This window comes from Typopeltis vanoorti, chromosome 9, assembly GCF_054136105.1.
Source record: "Typopeltis vanoorti isolate ZY-2024b chromosome 9, IOZ_Tvanoo_1.0, whole genome shotgun sequence".
NCBI classification, from domain to species: domain Eukaryota; kingdom Metazoa; phylum Arthropoda; class Arachnida; order Uropygi; family Thelyphonidae; genus Typopeltis; species Typopeltis vanoorti.
Window position 1 is genome coordinate 51415330 of NC_143557.1, and position 19762 is coordinate 51435091.

The following is a 19762-nucleotide window of genomic DNA, read 5'->3' on the forward strand; positions in this document are numbered from 1 at the left end:
ACTTAGTTATACTATAAATTAAAGATGCCAACAAATTATAGAAATTCTGGGATACTTAAGGCAATTGATGTGAAGTCATTAGCCTCTATATGCAAATAGCCCAGTCATGAAGATTCTTTACACACAAACTTTGCTTTCTTACACTTGGATAAAGGTTTAAACTAAGAATATAATTTCTTGGCATCTTTAATTTATAATATAACCAAGTGAAAAAACTTTAGAAGATGAGGTTTTCTTGTGGACTTAATGAAGAGAGAGGCACCATCATCAATTCAGAACAGTACATGTAGATGTGAGATGTTGCACAAATTATAAAATGCATCTGTAGAGTTTGTCCCACCAGAAACATGAGATCTTCCTTCATGATAGTGCCTAACTTCACTCCAGTTAGTGTACAAGTGATGCATTTGCAACATCTGTCAGGACTGATTTTCCCCATCCTGCCCATAGCTTAGATCTGGTACCTTCTAACCTATCTGTTTGTGGCCCTCTGAAGGATGCACTACATGGATACCGTTTTGTGGATGATGCTGAAACAAGCCATTTGTGAAGAGCAACATTGGAGTAAAGACTTCCACAGAGTTAGTATACAGCTTCTCACTTGGTACTCAGTATGTCCAAAAGTATATAGAGAATGATGGCAACTTTGTTGAAAAATGACAATGCTCTTGAAAGATTGGAAGATTAATCCATGTAAAAGTCATTATAAAAGACACTTTGAGTCCTATTGATGTAAATATCTTATAGTCCTCAAAGTGTTAAATAAATTATATTTTCTGAGTTAATAAACAGTAACCATTGCTTTTGTACTGGCTTCTTGTATATATTTATTCGCTCATTCAGTATGGCTAAATAAATAGTAGTAAACTATTTGGATAGTATTCCAGTATTTATGTATTCTAAATTCATTATGCTATCATAGTAAATTCTAGCAGCAGTCAGGTAAATCCCTAATAGTTAATACTGTTCAGTTGGTAACAGTGTTTATCATCACAGAAAGCTGAGAATTGGAAAATGTGTATAATTTAATGTATTTGTGTTATGTGCCTAGATGTAATTTAATGATTGTGTTATGAAATATAACACTTGCATAAATTTTTTTTTGCTTATTTTTTTTATATAGGATATAGCAGCTATAGAAAAAATGATTCAAGAAGATTCAAATGCTGCTAGAACTCCTCTTATAATAGTAGCAAACTGTGGGACTCCAGTTGTAGGTCATGTTGATAATTTGCAGAGACTTCAAGAAATTAGCAAAAGTCATGATATGTGGTTGCATGTGGAAGGACATAGCTTAGCAGCCTTGTGTCTGTTGTCTGTACCAAATCTTGTATGTAAATCTCTGATTAAGAACTAGCAATCAGGTTATAAATTTAATATTTATTCATGATTTCATTTCAGTGTAAATGAATTAATATTTAATTTTAAAAAAAGCATTTGATTGCCATGGTAATCTAGAATAGTGCTCTTAAAAGTTTGAGTTATACCATACATTTCTACTTTCACTTCCTTTTATATATATGTGTGTGTGTGTGTGTTATTTTTTTTTTTCATTTCTATAAATAACTTTATAAATTCATGTTATATGTTTTTAAAAGTAATTACATATTATTATGCGACATTTCCAAGGTTCATTATGGGAGGGTGCTCCACTTCATTACACACTTCATCATCTTCCCTTCTACTTAATTCTCCAACTACAAAATGACACTATTACCATGAATGACATCTATTGTCTGCCATCATCAACAGAATTTTTTGTCTGTAAATTGTGTGTGTTCTCATAATCGATTTGTCTGTATGTGGGATGAAAAACCTGAGTTTCTGGGAGAAAAAAAAAAACTCTACTACCTCCATATAAGATTGCCTAACTCACCTTCAATTGCAGAAGCCAATATAAGGATTCCTCTTGTCACAATGTTGCACTCTTCAACTTGTCACAAGTTGAAGAGTGCAGTGTTCCATTGTTCTTCCAACTGTGCTACAGAGGTGCCTGCCTCTGTAGAAGAAACTGTTCTCGTACACACTTTGCAAAATTGCTATTCTAAAATTGCTAAATATTGCAAATTTATTCTGACATAAAGTTTCAAATATGAGTGTATAAATAATAACTATATATATGCACATAATAATAATAATAATAATATCATAAATTTAGTTTAATCCTTTATCCCAGTGAAAGCAAACAAAGTTTGCTCCTGAAAATATCTTCAGGACTGAATATAGTGTTGTACTATCTTACCTTGGTAAGTAGTATAACTATATTCAGTCCTGAAGATATTTTCAGGTGCAAACTTTGTTTGCTCTCACTGGGATAAAGGATTAAACTAAATTTATTATATTCTAACCAAGTGAAAAATAAACTTTCAATATATATATATATACATGCACACATATTGATCTTTATGCATATAGAATGATTTCATTCATATGCAAAAGGCAATCCAGCTCTGATAAGTTATTTTTTCAACTTTATTATAAGTGCATTTCTAATTAAAAGTTGCAGAATAATAGCATAATTTAAATAATTTTGAAAACTGTTTTAGCTGGTTAGTAGTTTAGAAGAGAAAGATGTTTTCTTTTACTGTAGACAGTAAATTTGAAAAGATTTAACATGTGTAATTGTGGTTATTTTCAGAATGTTGTAGTTTCTCTTTCCATCCTCGCAAGATTTATATTTCTGTGAACTACAAAGAAAATATCTTTATCCAAAGATGAATCAATGCAAATCATTTTATGATGAGCAGCTTTAATGATTTTTAGTGAAAGACCCCTCAAATTTGAATTAAGCATAAATAAAGTCATCTCTTGCTTAATTCTAATTATTTGTGAAACCAAACTTGATATTGAGGGTGGCAGGCATTATTCTTTTCTCCAGAAGGAAGTGAAGTCCAGCGTATGCATAATAACTTGTAAAAATCAAGCAGCTTTACTAACTGATGGCTGGTTGCCATAGTTATAGAAGCATAAAAGATTATTGTGAGGAGTTGGTAGAGCAGTCTGTTTTCTTACATTATGTTTTTTGTCATCATCAATCATTATCAGATTCCTGCCATGTACCTTCAAGGGGTGTACAGGATATGATAGTACTACATGAAAAATTTACATCATTACTAACTTCCAATCTACAATTTTCCCCCAAATCAGTCTGTTACTTGTCAAGACTCCAACATTATCAGATCTTATATTTTTGTCCTCTAAGGCACTTTGTACCGTATCAATCCACCTATATCTTAGTCTTCCTCTGGGTTGTTTTCCTGCCAACCAGGCAGAGAACACTTGTTTTGCCAATCTTTCCTCGTCTGTTCTGCTTAAATGACCATACCACCTGAGATTAGCTCTGCTAATGCATTCCTGTATGCCGACAATGTCAAGTTCTTTCGTAATATCCTCATTTTTAATATGATATTGCCATTGATGCCATCTGTTCACGCCTCTAATCTTCCTCAGGACTTTCATATCTGCGGGCTCTAGTCTATGGTCAAATCTTTTACTTCTCACCCAGCTCTAAGATCCATAAGTTAAAACTGGTTTGAACACTGTCTTGTATACAGCTAATTTAGTGTTCCGACTAATTTCTCTCTTATTCCATATGAATTTATTCAATTGACTTCCTACCATACCAGCTTTGTTGATTCTGTTGTCTATTTCCATATTTCATTTACCATCTTCACTAAAAATCGTCCCTAAGTAGCTGAAATGTTTTACTTGTTCCACAGGTTCTCCATTCACAACACAGTTGACACTTTCACTGATTCTGCCTATTTTCATTGTCTTTGTCTTTTTATTGCTGACCTTCATACCATATCTATTACAACAGTTATTCAATTTAGGCAGAGAATCTTGCAGACTTGTAGCAGATTTATTTAGAAGTATAACATCGTCCGCATAAAGCAAAGAGCTGACATTAACATCTCCAATTTTGATATTATGTTTAATACCACTTTCCTTCATAATGTGATCCATATAGATAATGAATAACAGAGGGGATAATGTACATCCCTGTCTCACACCAGATTTAACATTAAACCATCTTCCTGTACTTGCTTCAATTCTAACTGCTGACTTACAACTAAAATAAAGATTAATTATTGCTTGATATAATGCCCCATTGACACCATATAACTGTAGCGTATTGAAGAGCTTCTCTCTTGGCCCCTTGTCATATGCCTTTTCCAGATCGACAAAACTTAAATACAGATCTTTGTTATATTCCCATGATTTCTCCACTATCTGTTGTAAAGTGAAGATCTGATCCTGACAGTCTCTATTTGACCGGAATTCAGCTTGTTCTTCACCAAGCTTTTCTTCCACGATTCTTCTCAACCGTTTCTCAAGTATACTTGCATATATCTTACCAGGAACACTCAATAGGGATATACCTCTGTAATTCTCACATTCAGTTTTATTTCCCTTTTTATATATAGGTACTCTGAGAGCTCTACTTCAATCATTGGGAATTCGTCCCTCTGTCCAGGCATTCTGAACTATGCAGTGCAGCCACTGTAAGACTTTTATACCACCATACTTCAGCATTTCTGATCGAATATCATCTACTCCTGCTGCCTTTCCACATTTCAAGCCTTTGATGGCTTTTTCTACTTCAAGTATGGATATGTATTCCTGACTGCATGCCTGGTCAGTGTTTTTTATAACTGTGTTGTCATCACTGCTTGTTTCATTTAGCAGTTTTTCAAAGTAATTACTCCATACTTCAAGGATATCTTTTTCTCCTGTTTTCATGTAACCTTTATCATCTCTAACTCCTTTTACAGCACTCTTTCCTCCATTCCTAAGCTTCTTCAACAACCTCCAGAATATTTCGCCACCTTCTTGATATTTATTTTCTGTGTTCTTGCCAAAGTTCTCCCATGACTTTTGTTTAGCTAGTTTTACACAGTGTTTAGCTTCCTTACATTTGTCTCTGTATTCTCTAAGAGCACAAGCTGGCTTATTTGCCAGGAACTTTTGATATGCTTTCTTCTTTTCCTTCACTGCCTCTTTAACTTCCTATGTCCACCATGGAGTTCTAATTTTTCTGTCCTTGCAGACAACTTCACCACATGCCTCTCTAGCTGAATCAATCAGGGTTTTCTTCAAGGCTTACCACTGAATCTCCAAAGTTTGGTTCCTGTTCTCAAACTCTTTCATTTTTCCTTCAATAATCTTTGTGTATTTTAGTCTATAGTTCACATCTGAGAGCTGCTCAACCTTTATTCGCTTTAAAACTTTCTTACATGTTATTCTTTTCAATATGAAATTCAATTTTATCCTGCTCAAAACTAAATAGTGATCACTTCCAATTTCAAATCCTCTGTACACTCTGGTGTCCTGCACCAACGAGAAAACATCACTATCAACAATAACATAGTCAATGAGACTTTTCTTATTTCTTGCCTCTTCTCTCCATGTGAATTTGTGCACATTTTTATATTGGAACATGGTGTTAGTAATAACCAGTCCATATCCTGAGCAGAAATCCAACAGGTATTTGCCATTATTATTAGATTTGCTCTTTTCTCCAAATTTTCCCAAAACATTTTTGTATGTCTGACATTCACTTCCTACTCTGCTATTTAGATCCCCAACAAGTACCAACTTTTCCTTTTTCATTGTGTCAGTAGCTTTCTCTAGAGCCTCAAAAAATTCCTCCACTTCTACCTTAGTAGAACCTTCTGTGGGACCATAGGCACAAATAAGTCTCATTGTCCAGTTCCCCATTCTCATATTTGCCCAAATCCCTCTACTTGACACTGCATGCCATTCAAGAAGGTGAGCCTCGTATTTTGTGATGAATACTATGGCTACTCCTTCTTTTCCTTGATTGTCATTGCCTGAATATAACATTTTGTATTTATTGCTCAAAAAGATCCCACCAGTTTTTGTCTTTTTTGTTTCAGTCACCCCTATTATGTCGATCTGGTACTTATCTAATTCCTCAGCTAGCTCCATTTCTTTGCCATTCAGGCTTCTTATGTTGATAGTACCGATCTTTAACTCTGGTGATGTTGAGTTGGGGTGTGTTTTCAGATTTGTTCCAGTAGCTGACTTTTCGCTGTTCGCCCTAGTTCCCTGGCAAAAAGAACGGGGGCCTTGTTTAACCGGGCGATGTCCCAGCCAGCATGAAATTTTGTCATGTTGTACCATCATTTTGTATTTTGGTTTAACCAATAGGAATACAATTTGGTCGGCTAAATCCCAAATGGGCAGCCCATTCTCGTTCATTCAGTATCCAGGTAGATACCCAGTTTTATTTCCCTTTTTATATATAGGTACTCTGAGAGCTCTACTTCAATCATTGGGAATTCGTCCCTCTGTCCAGGCATTCTGAACTATGCAGTGCAGCCACTGTAAGAGTTTTATACCACCATACTAGCAGGATAATAGCAGGATGCACCATGAGAAGGTGAGGATTGGACATTAGGTCAAAAGCACTGATCGGTTCTCCGCATTCCTTTAAAGGCTATGTGGAGGTCTCCTCTCAGTTATACAGCTTTGGCCTTTAAGCACGCCAATGTTTTTTGTAAAGATTGTAAAAATCTGTTTTCAATCTCTTAACCCTTTAACTGCTGGTTTTATATTCTACTGACATTGTCCCATGTGCTGAATTAATTTTGCAAAAAATTTATAAATAAAATCAATTAAAATTCTTACTGAAGTAAGAAGTCCAGACAGCATCATACATTCTTGATATACACTTGTTCACTCGCAATAATAGTGTTTTATAAATTTTCATTATCAAGGGGTGTCCACTTGATTATGCAAATTACACACATTAATTTATGTAGAAATTAAAAATTAGATACTTGCTACAATCGAGTTAACTCGATTGTAGCAAGGTCACCATTTTTTTTCCACTCTCGAGTTACCTCGACCGCAGCAGTTAAAGGGTTAAAATGAGAAGAAAAGGGAAAACATTCATCTAGGAAAATATAGTTGAGGGTACTACAGTTAAGTGAATTATAATTTCTTGAACATTTTGTTGATATCATGCAATGCCCTTTAAAAAATTTAAGTGGACCAGAATAGTGAAAGATTTAATGTTGTGATTTTGTTATAAAATAAAGACAAGTGAATCTTATGAAAGATAAAGAGATGTAATTTAGTTTCAAAAGTTAAATGAGAGAAATAAGAGAAATTTTTTGAACAGCGTTACATGTTTGGATTCAGGCAGGTACCTACTAAATCATCCAAGCCATAGTGTCATAGCATTAGTGCTATTTTAAAGGAAATTTATTATAGCAAGCCCCTCTTTGATTATAAACATTATTATTATTTTGGTTTATTTGAATTCACTACAATGAAAAATTATAGGGGTGCTTAAGGGTCAAAGCTGTATAACTGAGAGGAGACCTCCACATAGCCTTTAAAGGAATGCGGAGAACCGACCAGGGCTTCTGACCTAATGTCCAATCCTCACCTTCTCGTGGTGCACCCTGTTGGGTATCTACTTTGATACTGAACGAACGAGGATGGGCTGGCAATTTGGGATTTAGCCGACCAAATTGTATTCTTATTGGTTAAACCAAAATAAAAAATGATGGTACGACATGACAAAATTTCATGCCGGCTGGGGCGCCGCCCGGTTAAACAAGGCCCCTGTTGTTTTCGCCAGGGAACCAGGGCGAACAGCGAAAAGTCAGCTACTGGAACAAATCTGAAAACAAACAACTCAACATCACCAGAGTTAAAGATCGGTACTATCAACGTAAGAAGCCTGAATGGCAAAGAAATGGAGCTAGCTGAGGAATTAGATAAGTACCAGATCGACATAATAGGGGTGACTGAAACAAAAAAGACCAAAACTGGTGAGATCTTTCTGAGCAATAAATACAAAATGTTATATTCAGGCAATAACAATCAAGGAAAAGAAGGAGTAGCCATAGTATTCAACACAAAATACGAGGCTAATCTTCTTGAATGGCAGTCAGTCTCAAGTAGAGTAATGTGGGCAAATATGAGAATGGGGAACTGGACAATGAGACTTATTTGTGCCTATGGTCCCACAGAAGGTTCTACTAAGGTAGAAGTGGTGGAATTTTTTGAGGCTTTAGAAAAAGCAACTGACACAATGAAAAAGGAAAAGTTGGTCCTTGTTGGGGATCTAAATAGTAGAGTAGGAAATGATTGTGAGATATCCAAAAATATTTTGGGAAAATTTGGAGAAAAGAGCAAATCTAATAATAATGGCAAATATCTGTTGGATTTCTGCTCAGGACATGGACTGGTTATTACTAACACCATGTTCCAACATAAAAATGTGCACAAATTCACATGGAGAGAAGAGGCTAGGAATAAGAAAAGTCTCATTGACTATGTTATTGTTGATAGTGATGTTTTCTGCCTGGTGCAGGACACCAGAGTGTACAGAGGATTTGAAATTGGAAGTGATCACTATTTAGTCTTGAGCAGGATAAAATTGAATTTCATATTGAAAAGAATAACATGTAAGAAAGTTTTAAAGCGAATAAAAGTTGAGCATTTATTTATCACTAGGTTAGACTGTATAATAGATTTAGTTTAATCCTTTATCCCAGTGAAAGCAAACAAAGTTTGCGCCTGAAAATATCTTCAGGACTAAATATAGTGTTGTACTATCTTATCCAGTAAGTAGTGCAACACCAAGGCAACTCGTGGCAAAGGTGGAGCAAGCTACCAGGCACTTGTAACCCAGTATCTCCCATAATGCAAAACACATTTCCTATGTGGATATGTATACTGTTATGCATTAAAGGGATTGGCCATCTACCCAGACTAGTTTCGACCTTTATTGAGGTCTCTTCAGTGGGAGCCAGGCCCAGAGCTGGAGATACCAGGCAGAAGCAGTAGCAAGTCATCTGTGCCTATGGAAGTTGCCAAAAGGTTTATCACCTTTTTTTTAAAAATTACTCTGGATTTAGAGAAAGATGTTGAAAATTTATTTATCACTAGGTTAGACTATATAATAGATTTAGTTTAATCCTTTATCCCAGTGAGAGCAAACAAAGTTTGCGCCTGAAAATATCTTCAGGACTAAATATAGTGTTGTACTATCTTATCCAGTAAGTAGTGCAACACCAAGGCAACTCGCGGCAAAGGTGGAGCAAGCTACCAGGCACTTGTAACCCAGTATCTCCCATAATGCAAAACACATTTCCCTATGTGGATATGTATACTGTTATGCATTAAAGGGATTGGCCATCTACCCAGACTAGTTTCGACCTTTATTGAGGTCTCTTCAGTGGGAGCCAGGCCCAGAGCTGGAGATACCAGGCAGAAGCAGTAGCAAGTCATCTGTGCCTATGGGAGTTGCCAAAAGGTTTATCACCTTTTTTTTAAAAATTACTCTGGATTTAGAGAAAGATGTTGAAAATTTATTTATCACTAGGTTAGACTATATAATAGATTTAGTGTTAGACTATATAATAGATTTCAGGCGCAAACTTTGTTTGTTCTCACTGGGATAAAGGATTAAACTAAATCTATTATATAGTCTAACCTAGTGATAAATAAATTTTCAACATCTTTCTCTAAATCCAGAGTAATTTTTAAAAAAAAGGTGATAAACCTTTTGGCAACTCCCATAGGCACAGATGACTTGCTACTGCTTCTGCCTGGTATCTCCAGCTCTGGGCCTGGCTCCCACTGAAGAGACCTCAATAAAGGTCGAAACTAGTCTGGGTAGATGGCCAATCCCTTTAATGCATAACAGTATACATATCCACATAGGAAATGTGTTTTGCATTATGGGAGATACTGGGTTACAAGTGCCTGGTAGCTTGCTCCACCTTTGCCACGAGTTGCCTTGGTGTTGCACTACTTACTGGATAAGATAGTACAACACTATATTTAGTCCTGAAGATATTTTCAGGCGCAAACTTTGTTTGCTCTCACTGGGATAAAGGATTAAACTAAATCTATTATATTAAAAAGTTGAGCAGCTCTCAGATGTAAACTGTAGACTAAAATACAGAAATATTATTGAAAAGAAAATGAAAGAGTTTGAGAACAGGAATCAAACCTTGGAGATTCAGTGGCAAACTCTGAAGGAAACATTGATTGATTCTGCCAGAGAGGCATGTGGTGAGGTTGTGTGCAAAGATAAAAAAATCAGAACTCCCTGGTGGACACAGGAAGTTAAAGAGGCAGTGAAGGAAAAGAAGAAAGCATATCAAAAGTTCCTGGCAAATAAGTCAGCTTTTACTCTTACAGAATATAGAGACAAATGTAAGAAAGCTAAACAGTGTGTAAAACTAGCTAAACAAAAGTCATGGGAGGACTTTGGCAAGAATATAGAAAATAAATATCAAGAAGGTGGCAAAATATTCTGGAGGTTGTTGAAGAAGCTTAGGAATGGAGGAAAGAGTGCTGTAAAAGGAATTAGAGATGATAAAGGTTACATGAAAACAGGAGAAAAAGATATCCTTGAAGTATGGAGTAATTACTTTGAAAAACTGCTAAATGAAACAAGCAGTGATGACAGCACAGTGTTAAAAAACACTGACCAGGCATGCAGTCAGGAATACATATCCATACTTGAAGTAGAAAAAGCCATCAAAGGCTTGAAATGTGGAAAGGCAGCAGGAGTATATGATATTTGACCAGAAATGCTGAAGTATGGTGGTATAAGAGTCTTACAGTGGCTGCGCCGCGTAGTTCAGAAAGCCTGGACAGAGGGACGAATTCCCGATGATTGGAGTAGAGCTCTCATAGTACCCATATATAAAAAGGGAAATAAAACTGAATGTGAGAATTACAGAGGTATTTCCCTACTGAGTGTTCCTGGCAAGATCTATGCAAGTATACTTGAGAAACGGTTGAGAAGAATTGTGGAAGAAAAGCTTGGTGAAGAACAAGCTGGATTCAGGCCAAATAGAGGCTGTCAGGATCAGATCTTCACTTTACGACAAATAGTCGAGAAAGCATGGGAATATAACAAAGATCTGTATTTAAGTTTTGTCGATTTGGAAAAGGCATATGACAAGGTGCCAAGAGAGAAGCTATTCTATACGCTGCAGTTATATGGTGTCAATGGGGCATTATATCAAGCAATACTTAGTCTTTATTTGAGTTGTGAGTCAGCAGTTAGAATTGAAGGAAGTACAGGAAGATGGTTTAATGTTAAATCTGGTGTGAGACAAGGATGTACATTATCCCCTCTGTTATTCATTATCTATATGGATCACATTATGAAGGAATGTGGTATTAAACCTTATATTAAAATTGGAGATGTTAATGTCAGCTCTTTGCTTTATGCGGATGATGTTATACTTCTAAATAAATCCGCTACAAGTCTGCAAGATTCTCTGACTAAATTGAATAGCTGTTGTAATAGATATGGTATGAAGGTCAGCAATAAAAAGACAAAGACAATGAAAATAGGCAGAATCAGTGAAAGTGTCAACTGTGTTGTGAATGGAGAACCTGTGGAACAAGTAAAACATTTCAGCTACTTAGGCACAATTTTTACTGAAGATGGTAAACTAAATATAGAAATAGACAACAGAATCAGCAAAGCTGGTATCGTGGGAAGTCAATTGAATAAATTCATATGGAATAAGAAAGAAATTTGTCGGAACACTAAATTAGCTGTATACAAGACTGTGTTCAAACCAATTTTAACTTATGTATCTGAGAGCTGGGTCAGAAGTAAAACACTTGAACAAAGACTAGAGACCGCAGATATGAGAGTCCTGAGAAAGATTAGAGGCGTGAACAGATGGCATCAATGGCAATATCATATTAAAAATGAGGATATTAGGAAAGAACTTGACATTGTCAGCATCCAGGAATGCGTTAGCAGAGCTAATCTCAGATGGTATGGTCACTTAAATAGAATGGGAGAGGAAAGATTAGCAAAACAAGTGTTCTCTGCCAGGTTGGCAGGAAAACGACCCAGAGGAAGACCAAGATATAGGTGGATTGATACGGTACAAAGTGCCTTAGACGATAGAAATATGAGATCTGATAATGTTGGAGTCTTGACAAGTAACAGACTGATTTGGAGGAAAATTGTAGAGAGGAAGTTAGTAATGATGTAATTTTTTCATGTAGTACTGTCATATCCTGTACACCCCTTGAGGGTACATGGCAGGAATTTGATGATGATGATGATGACGACAATGAAAAATTGAGAAAAATTTAGACTAATTTAAGGACTTACATATTGTTAACAAAATGGATATGGGAATGCAAACACTCAGCTGCTGTGTTTGCCATGTGCGACTTCTTTGGCCTCTGCCCATCCAGGATCAATTGGCTAGATGGCTTGTTGCCTGCAAAGGTTAATGGTGTTGAAGTAAGTCTCACCCCCATGGTCCAGAGTCGGGATCCAAGGCTTGCTGTGTTGATGCTGGTATAGCGTCTAGAGTAGCTCTGGGATTTCACTCCTGAGCAGTTATTGCTTATTGGTCAGTGAATATCTATGTGTGGCTTCATGGTGGGCAGGGGAAGCTCTGCTGCCAAACCAAAAATCCCTTAAGCATGAATTCTTCATCTTCAAATGTTTCCAGAGCTCTATCAAGGTCCCAACCAAGTACTGTTACCATTGATACAGCATTGGTAACAGAAGTAAGAAACAAAAGATTTGTGATACCAGTACAAATGCACCATTGTTTCTGATCATCAATGCTACAAGTGAAAAGCCAATAGAAAAAATATCAGCCTTCTTTATTCAGAAGGGTTTAGAACTGGCAGGTTTTCCCTAAACTGTTAAGAAATTATATTCTGGTGATATCCTTGTGCAAATATGTCAGTATTCCTTTTAAGAGTCCTGATGAGGAGATATGTTCAGAGCTTAAAGCTCAGGGAGTGATAGATATAAAGTACATCGTGATATGTTGGGATTGTTACCTGGTTCTGACCAGGAACATCATCCTTACTTTTGCTTCACCTAAGCCTCCAACATATATGAAGGCAGGATATCTCAACTGTCCTGTTTGATGTACAATCAAACAGGACAAACTGACTGCTGTGGCCCTACCACCTGATGTGGTAGTATAGTATGATAACAAATCTTGCTCTTCAAAGAAAGCTGAATGTGTCAACTGTCAAGAAGATCACCTAGCTTACTCTCCTTCACATCAGAAGTGGAAATAAAAAAGAAATACAAAAAATTAAAACCAAACAAAATATATCATATCAGGATACTTAGCCACCACTACACCTGTTCTGAGATTCTCTTATGCTGAGAAGGTGGCAGCACAGAAAATGTCAACAGCTTCTCAAACATGTCTATTCCACTGTTTGATAATTTCACCATACCTGAACTTTATGATTGTAAGTGCTTCTCTGTCGAACACATCAATCATATGACCCATGTCTCACTCCAGAAACAACTCCAAAAATGGTTCCATTTGAGAGGAGATATGAGAACACTCCTCGTAAAAAATAATGGATACTTTGGTATTTGCTGAAAGTATATTAAACTTATCACCTGATCCTGACATATCATATTCTTGGCATAAGTCAATTGTCATTGCTATTCCAAAACCAAGAAAGGATCCAACTCCAGCAAATAATTATCGACCTATTGCTCTGACCAACTGTCTTTGTAAGATATTAGAGAAAATGGTTAAAGCCAGACATCTCTGGTATTTAGAAAGCAGCATTCTTCTCTCTAAAACACAACCTGACTTTTGTATGCATTGTTAAACTTTGAACCATTTCTGTATTTATTAAAAATTTTCTAGAGTGGCAAGTACCCTATATCAGCCATATCCTCAAGAACAGGGTGTTCCTCAAGGCTCTGTCTGTCTTAAGTGTGACACTTTTTGCTATCAAAGTTAGTTCAGTTACTGAACAGCTTCCTCCCACTCTAAACAATGTTCTATATGTTAATGACGTCACAATTTATTGTCACTCTTGTAACATTATTTCCTTACAGATACTTATGCAATGGCACTGTTCATGCTGTCTTCTGAGCTTGTCATAATCACTTGTCCTGTAGTTCTATGCATATCCCATCTTAACTGAAAATTTATTATTTCACAATGTCACAAGTCAAAACCACACGATTCCCCTCCCCCTCAATCAGAGGTATTGTCATGAGTACTATATTTTTTGAATAACAGCTTCATATGTGTAAGAGAAAACTAAATATAAATTATTATGGCTACATATTTTGCACAATTTGTCATGAGCTTTTTTTCAGGGAAACAGAAAAACTGGTGAGAGCATTTAAATTCTGAATACAAGAGCGAGTCATACAGAATGTGTATAATATCACGTCTCGGTTGCATCTGTCCAGTATGAGGAAACACTATTAGAGTTCAGAGACATAGGAATAGATGTATTATTTTATTAATTAATTTTAAAATAAAAATATAAAAAATTATATGACTATTTCTTGAATTTAGAATATAAATGTTGTTATATTCTAAATTCAAGTTTTTCTGTCTCCCTCAAAGAAGCTCATGACATGTTGAGCGAAATGTATACGAGTAATGAATTATATTTTTCTCTTCCGTGTGTGAAGCCATTATTCAAAAAATATAATATGTCTAATGTTCATGTCTCTATTAAACAACTAGTAACTTTGTTACGAGTTTCTCCATCATAAGCCATTTCAAGTAATTATATTTTAGTAGGTGTATGAATTCTATTATGTTAGATCTTTGTTGGATCTTTTATCTTTCGATCATAACTACTTCTCAATCACATTTTATCGCCTTACAATTCTCTCTCGTTAGTATTTAACTAGTTGAAGGCTGACATATCATCTGGACATGAAGAAAATTTATATTATGCTGCGCCACTCCATGTTCTGAATTGCATGAGCGGTGCAATGAAACAATCAGGCAAATACAAGATTCAATTCAAACAAAATTATTTAATGCAGTGACACATAAATTACATCATAACACAATATTCCAACAGGGACATTATGATTGAATGAATATAAAGCTCTCATTAAGTCACTAGTATACTACTCAGCTGAGCTTAAACTTTATAATTAAAGATTATATTTAACAGATCTTATCCTTCTTATTACAAAGAACTTATATCATAACTCTACTCTGATTAAGGTTACATTTCAAAACATTTTTAAATATCAAATCAGTTCAAGATATTCAGAAGAATACAACTCATGAACATTCAAACATTCTAATTATATGAAGAGCCAAAGGCTTCAATTCGGCGACATGAACTTATTTAAGTTAAGGGATATTGCATCCCATATTGTTTCTTAGCTGAATAAGAAACTCAAAGAGTTTCATGCTGAATATAGAAACTATATAAAGTTCGGCGATTTCAAGTGTAAGCAAATACCTGGATAGCAGCACATGACCCATTTGGTAGTGCAAACCGAGGCAACTAGTGGAAAGGGTGGAGCAAGCTCTGATCACTATTCTTGGTATTTACCCATAATATGAACTTAGCTCCGAGGAGCTGTATTACTGTTCTACATTATGAGAGAAGGTCACTACCTAGACCGGTTTCAACCTTTATTGAGGTCTCATCAGTGTAGTGATGGGTAGTCTGGGTAGTGACCTTCTCTCATAATGTAGAACAGTAATACAGCTCCTAGGTGCTAAGCTCACATTATGGGTAAATACCAAGAATAGTGATCGGAGCTTGCTCCATCCTTTCTGTGAGTTGCCTCAGTTTGCACTACCAAATGGGTCAGGTGCTGCTATCCAGGTATTTGCTTACGCTTGGAATCGCCGAACTTTATATTCGGCATGAAACTCTTTGAGTTTCTTATTCGGCTAAGAAACAATATGGGATGCAATATCCCTTACCTTAAATAAGTTAATGTCGCCGAATTGAAGCCTTTGGCTCTTCATATAATTAGTAATTTATTAGGACACCTTCTTGGCAATTCTCATATAAGGGATGCAAGTTCTGTTCGGTACAAACTTGGTATTAACTAGGTTTACCTACTCACTGATGAGACCTCAATAAAGGTTGAAACCAGTTTGGGTAGTGACCTGCTCTCATAATGTAGAACAATAATACAGCCCCTAGGAGCTAAGTTCACATTATGGGTAAATACCAAGTATAGTGATCGGAGCTTGCTCCACCCTTTCCATGAGTTGCCTCGGTTTGCACTACCAAATGGGTCATGTGCTGCTATCCAGGTATTTGCTTATGCTTGGAATCGCCGAACTTTATATAGTTTCTATATTCGGCATGAAACAATTTGAGTTTCTTATTTGGCTAAGAAACAATATGGGATGCAATATCCCTTAACTTAAATAAATTCAGACATTCATTTGTAATTATCTAGGCTCATTTTTTTTTTTTTTTTCCTGAAGATACTTTCAGGCGCAAACTTTGTTTGCTCACACTTGGATAAAGGATTAAACTAATTTTATTATATCTAGGCTCAGTTAATCAATTTTAGTTCATGTAAGTTTGAGATTCCTAAATTACAACAAATAGGCTTCATAGTATTCTCATTCAGTTAATGAACACTTAATTCAATAAAATAGCATTTATCATTTGAAGAGTGAAAAGTCTTAGCATGCATCACATATTAATTCTTGACTTGCTGAATACTGCAACTAGAAACAATTTACTTTCAGAGAAATTAATTTTCGTTACTTCTCACTAAGTATAACTGGTAATTGATTTATGGAATTAACAACGCATATAAAGTAAATTAATTAAAGATAACTTTAATGAATCACTTCTATATTTCGACAATGTCACATTGTCATCTTCAGGAACATAAAGATATGGTATGTGCACTAAAGGAACTAACAAAGCAAATGAGGAAGAAATTAAGACACTAATTTTGTTCCTAAAGTCCTAATGGTGCCCTCTTGCGGGCTAATTTGGTAGTCTTGGCCGTTGGGCTGAAGTTCTCATAATGAAAGTCTCCCAAATTTGGGGCAGTTTCATGCACCCAAATTTGTTGAGGTTGGGAACGTTTTTTAGAGCTGCTGAAGATTCTTTGAATAATCTTTCGTATTTAAACTTGCTGCGATGGATTATTTTTGTCTTCTTCCAACGAATTTTATGGTGGGTATCTAAGGCATGGTCTGCCAACCCAGAGCGGGTGTACTGGTGAAACCGGATGTAGTCTTGGTGTTCTGAAATCCTGATATTTGTTGTTCTGCCTGTTTGGCCAAAGTAGGACAATTCACCTATTTCAGTTCACAATGAACTCAGGCTATTTCGTTTGGCAAGGAAAGTTCTACAAACAGATAGAGGGGACAGCCATGGGTTCACCACTTTCCCCACCCTTGGCCAATTTCTTTATGGAGACATTTGAAGAAAAAGCCTTAAACTCTGCCCCACAAAAACCGACTATTTGGCTTCGTTATGTGGATGATGTGTTTGCTATTTGGCCACATGGCTCAGACTCACTCCACTCCTTCCTAACACACTTAAACAACCAACATCCCAGAGTCCAGTTCACCTTAGAAAAAGAGGAAAACAACACCCTCCCCTTCCTAGACACTTTAATCACCCGCCAGCTTGATGGATCTTTGGTTTTCTCTGTTTACAGAAAACCCACCCACACTGGCAGATACATTCACCAGCAATCCCACCACCCCCCCTCACAACAATATGGGGTGATAAAAACACTATATAACAGGGCAAAATTAATCTGCTCAGATGACAAGGCCCTGACTATGGAACTAAACCACATCCTCAACACTTTCTTAGCCAATGGCTATAACCCCAAAAAAATCCAAAAAATACTAAAACCTGAAAACCACAACCCCCCCTTCCCCCCCTCAACAATAAAGACTACACCAAGTCTATCACTATCCCCTACATCCAGGGCACCTCTGAAAATATAACTAATATCCTCAAGAAATATGACCTTACTTCCTGTTACAGACCATATAAAAAGTTGGCATCCCTTATCCGCTCTACCAAAGACCAACCACTTCCCCTAGACCTACCTGGTGTATACCAGGTCCCTTGCAGCTGCAAATTGTCCTACTTTGGCCAAACAGGCAGAACAACAAATATCAGGATTTCAGAACACCAAGACTACATCCGGTTTCACCAGTACAGCCGCTCTGGGCTGGCAGACCATGCCTTAGATACCCACCATAAAATTCGTTGGAAGAAGACAAAAATAATCCATCGCAGCAAGTTTAAATACGAAAGATTATTCAAAGAATCTTCAGCAGCTCTAAAAAACGTTCCCAACCTCAACAAATTTGGGTGCATGAAACTGCCCCAAATTTGGGAGACTTTCATTATGAGAACTTCAGCCCAACGGCCAAGACTACCAAATTAGCCCGCAAGAGGGCACCATTAGGACTTTAGGAACAAAATTAGTGTCTTAATTTCTACCTCATTTGCTTTGTTAGTTCCTTTAGTGCACATACCATATCTTTATGTTCCTGAAGATGACAATGTGACATTGTCGAAATATAGAAGTGATTCATTAAAGTTATCTTTAATTAATTTACTTTATATGCGTTGTTAATTCCGTAAATCAATTACCAGTTATGTCTAACCAACGCATAAGTCTTACCACTAGAATCATGATCATCCACGGAGATGCAATCGCACGAAAGGCCCGTCAATACGGCAAATTGAAGTTAAAGATATCGAGACAAATAAATCGCCTGACGTTCCTAAAACGATGCCGGGATAACAAAGTGATCACCAACTGTGTCAAATTGAAGCACCGTTTCACTTCCGAGAAAGCTGTACGTATTTATAACCGCACTAGCTTCGCCCTGTTAAGAGAACAAATTACCGCGACGCGCGTTCTCCTTGCCGACGAAAACAAAAACGTACGGGCGCTAGAGGAAGAGCTTTCTAACACACTCGGCCTTGATCTATGGTCGATACTCCATGACATATCATGCACATCGGCAAGAAAGGAATTCGAAAAAATACGTAGTCGGCACGTAAAAAAAATACGAAAACCTGACCAAGACTTCTACTTCTGTACCCCAGCCACCACTTAACACAGTAGTCAACCTCTCGTCGGCAGTTTTAAAGCCTGAAGCACTCACCGCACTTTCACGTGGTCACAATTTCGCCCTAGCTCCAAAAAGGATTCCTGCTGAAGAAATCATGATACAAATAGAGCGTGGAATTCGCAACCTGCCTATCCATATCGCCAACAACGTGAGACTGGATGTAGTCGGTGTTCTCACTAAAGCCAAACCTCCAAAATCCAACTTATCCAAAAACGAATATACAGCCCTACAAGAATTAAAAAACAACAAAAAAATAGTAATCACCAAAGCTGATAAGGGAAGCGCCACTGTGGTACTCAATCAAAAAGACTACAAAGGTAAGCTAAATTCTTTAATACGAGACCGTACTACTTACCTCCCCATTGAATATAATCCAACCAGCTCTCAGATTAGAACTATCCACAGACTCCTTAAGAAAGTCACTTCTTGGCCTGTGGAAGTCACCAACAAGCTTAAACCTTATAACTCTAGACCCCCCCGATTATATGGACTCCCAAAAACACATAAACAAAATGTGCCATTACGTCCCATAGTGGATGGCATTGATTGCCCCACATATAAATTAGCCAAACATTTAGCCGAAACGCTCACACACTACACTGGCAACACACCATCACACATAAAAAACTCGGCCCACTTTAAAGCCAGTATAGAAAACCTCACACTCCAACACACTGACATAATGGTCAGTTTTGACGTCTCCTCCCTATTCACTAATGTCCCACTCAAAGAAACCCTTGAGCTCATCCAAGCCAAGTTTCCTCCCGATATCTCAGCCCTATTTCAGTTCACAATGAACTCAGGCGATTTCGTTTGGCAAGTTCTACAAACAGATAGAGGGGACAGCCATGGGTTCACCACTTTCCCCACCCTTGGCCAAT

General features: G+C 36.8%; 1 protein-coding gene across 1 annotated transcript in view; it reads left to right on the forward strand.

Annotated features, from left to right (window-relative positions):
* LOC150103039 (putative pyridoxal-dependent decarboxylase domain-containing protein 2) overlaps positions 1-19762 on the forward strand; it is a 468473-nt gene that overhangs the window by 131253 nt on the left and 317458 nt on the right. The window contains exon 8 of the mRNA XM_090397610.1: positions 1124-1330. Coding sequence (XP_090253736.1) covers positions 1124-1330 — 207 coding nt within the window. The remainder of the gene's footprint in view (positions 1-1123; positions 1331-19762) is intronic.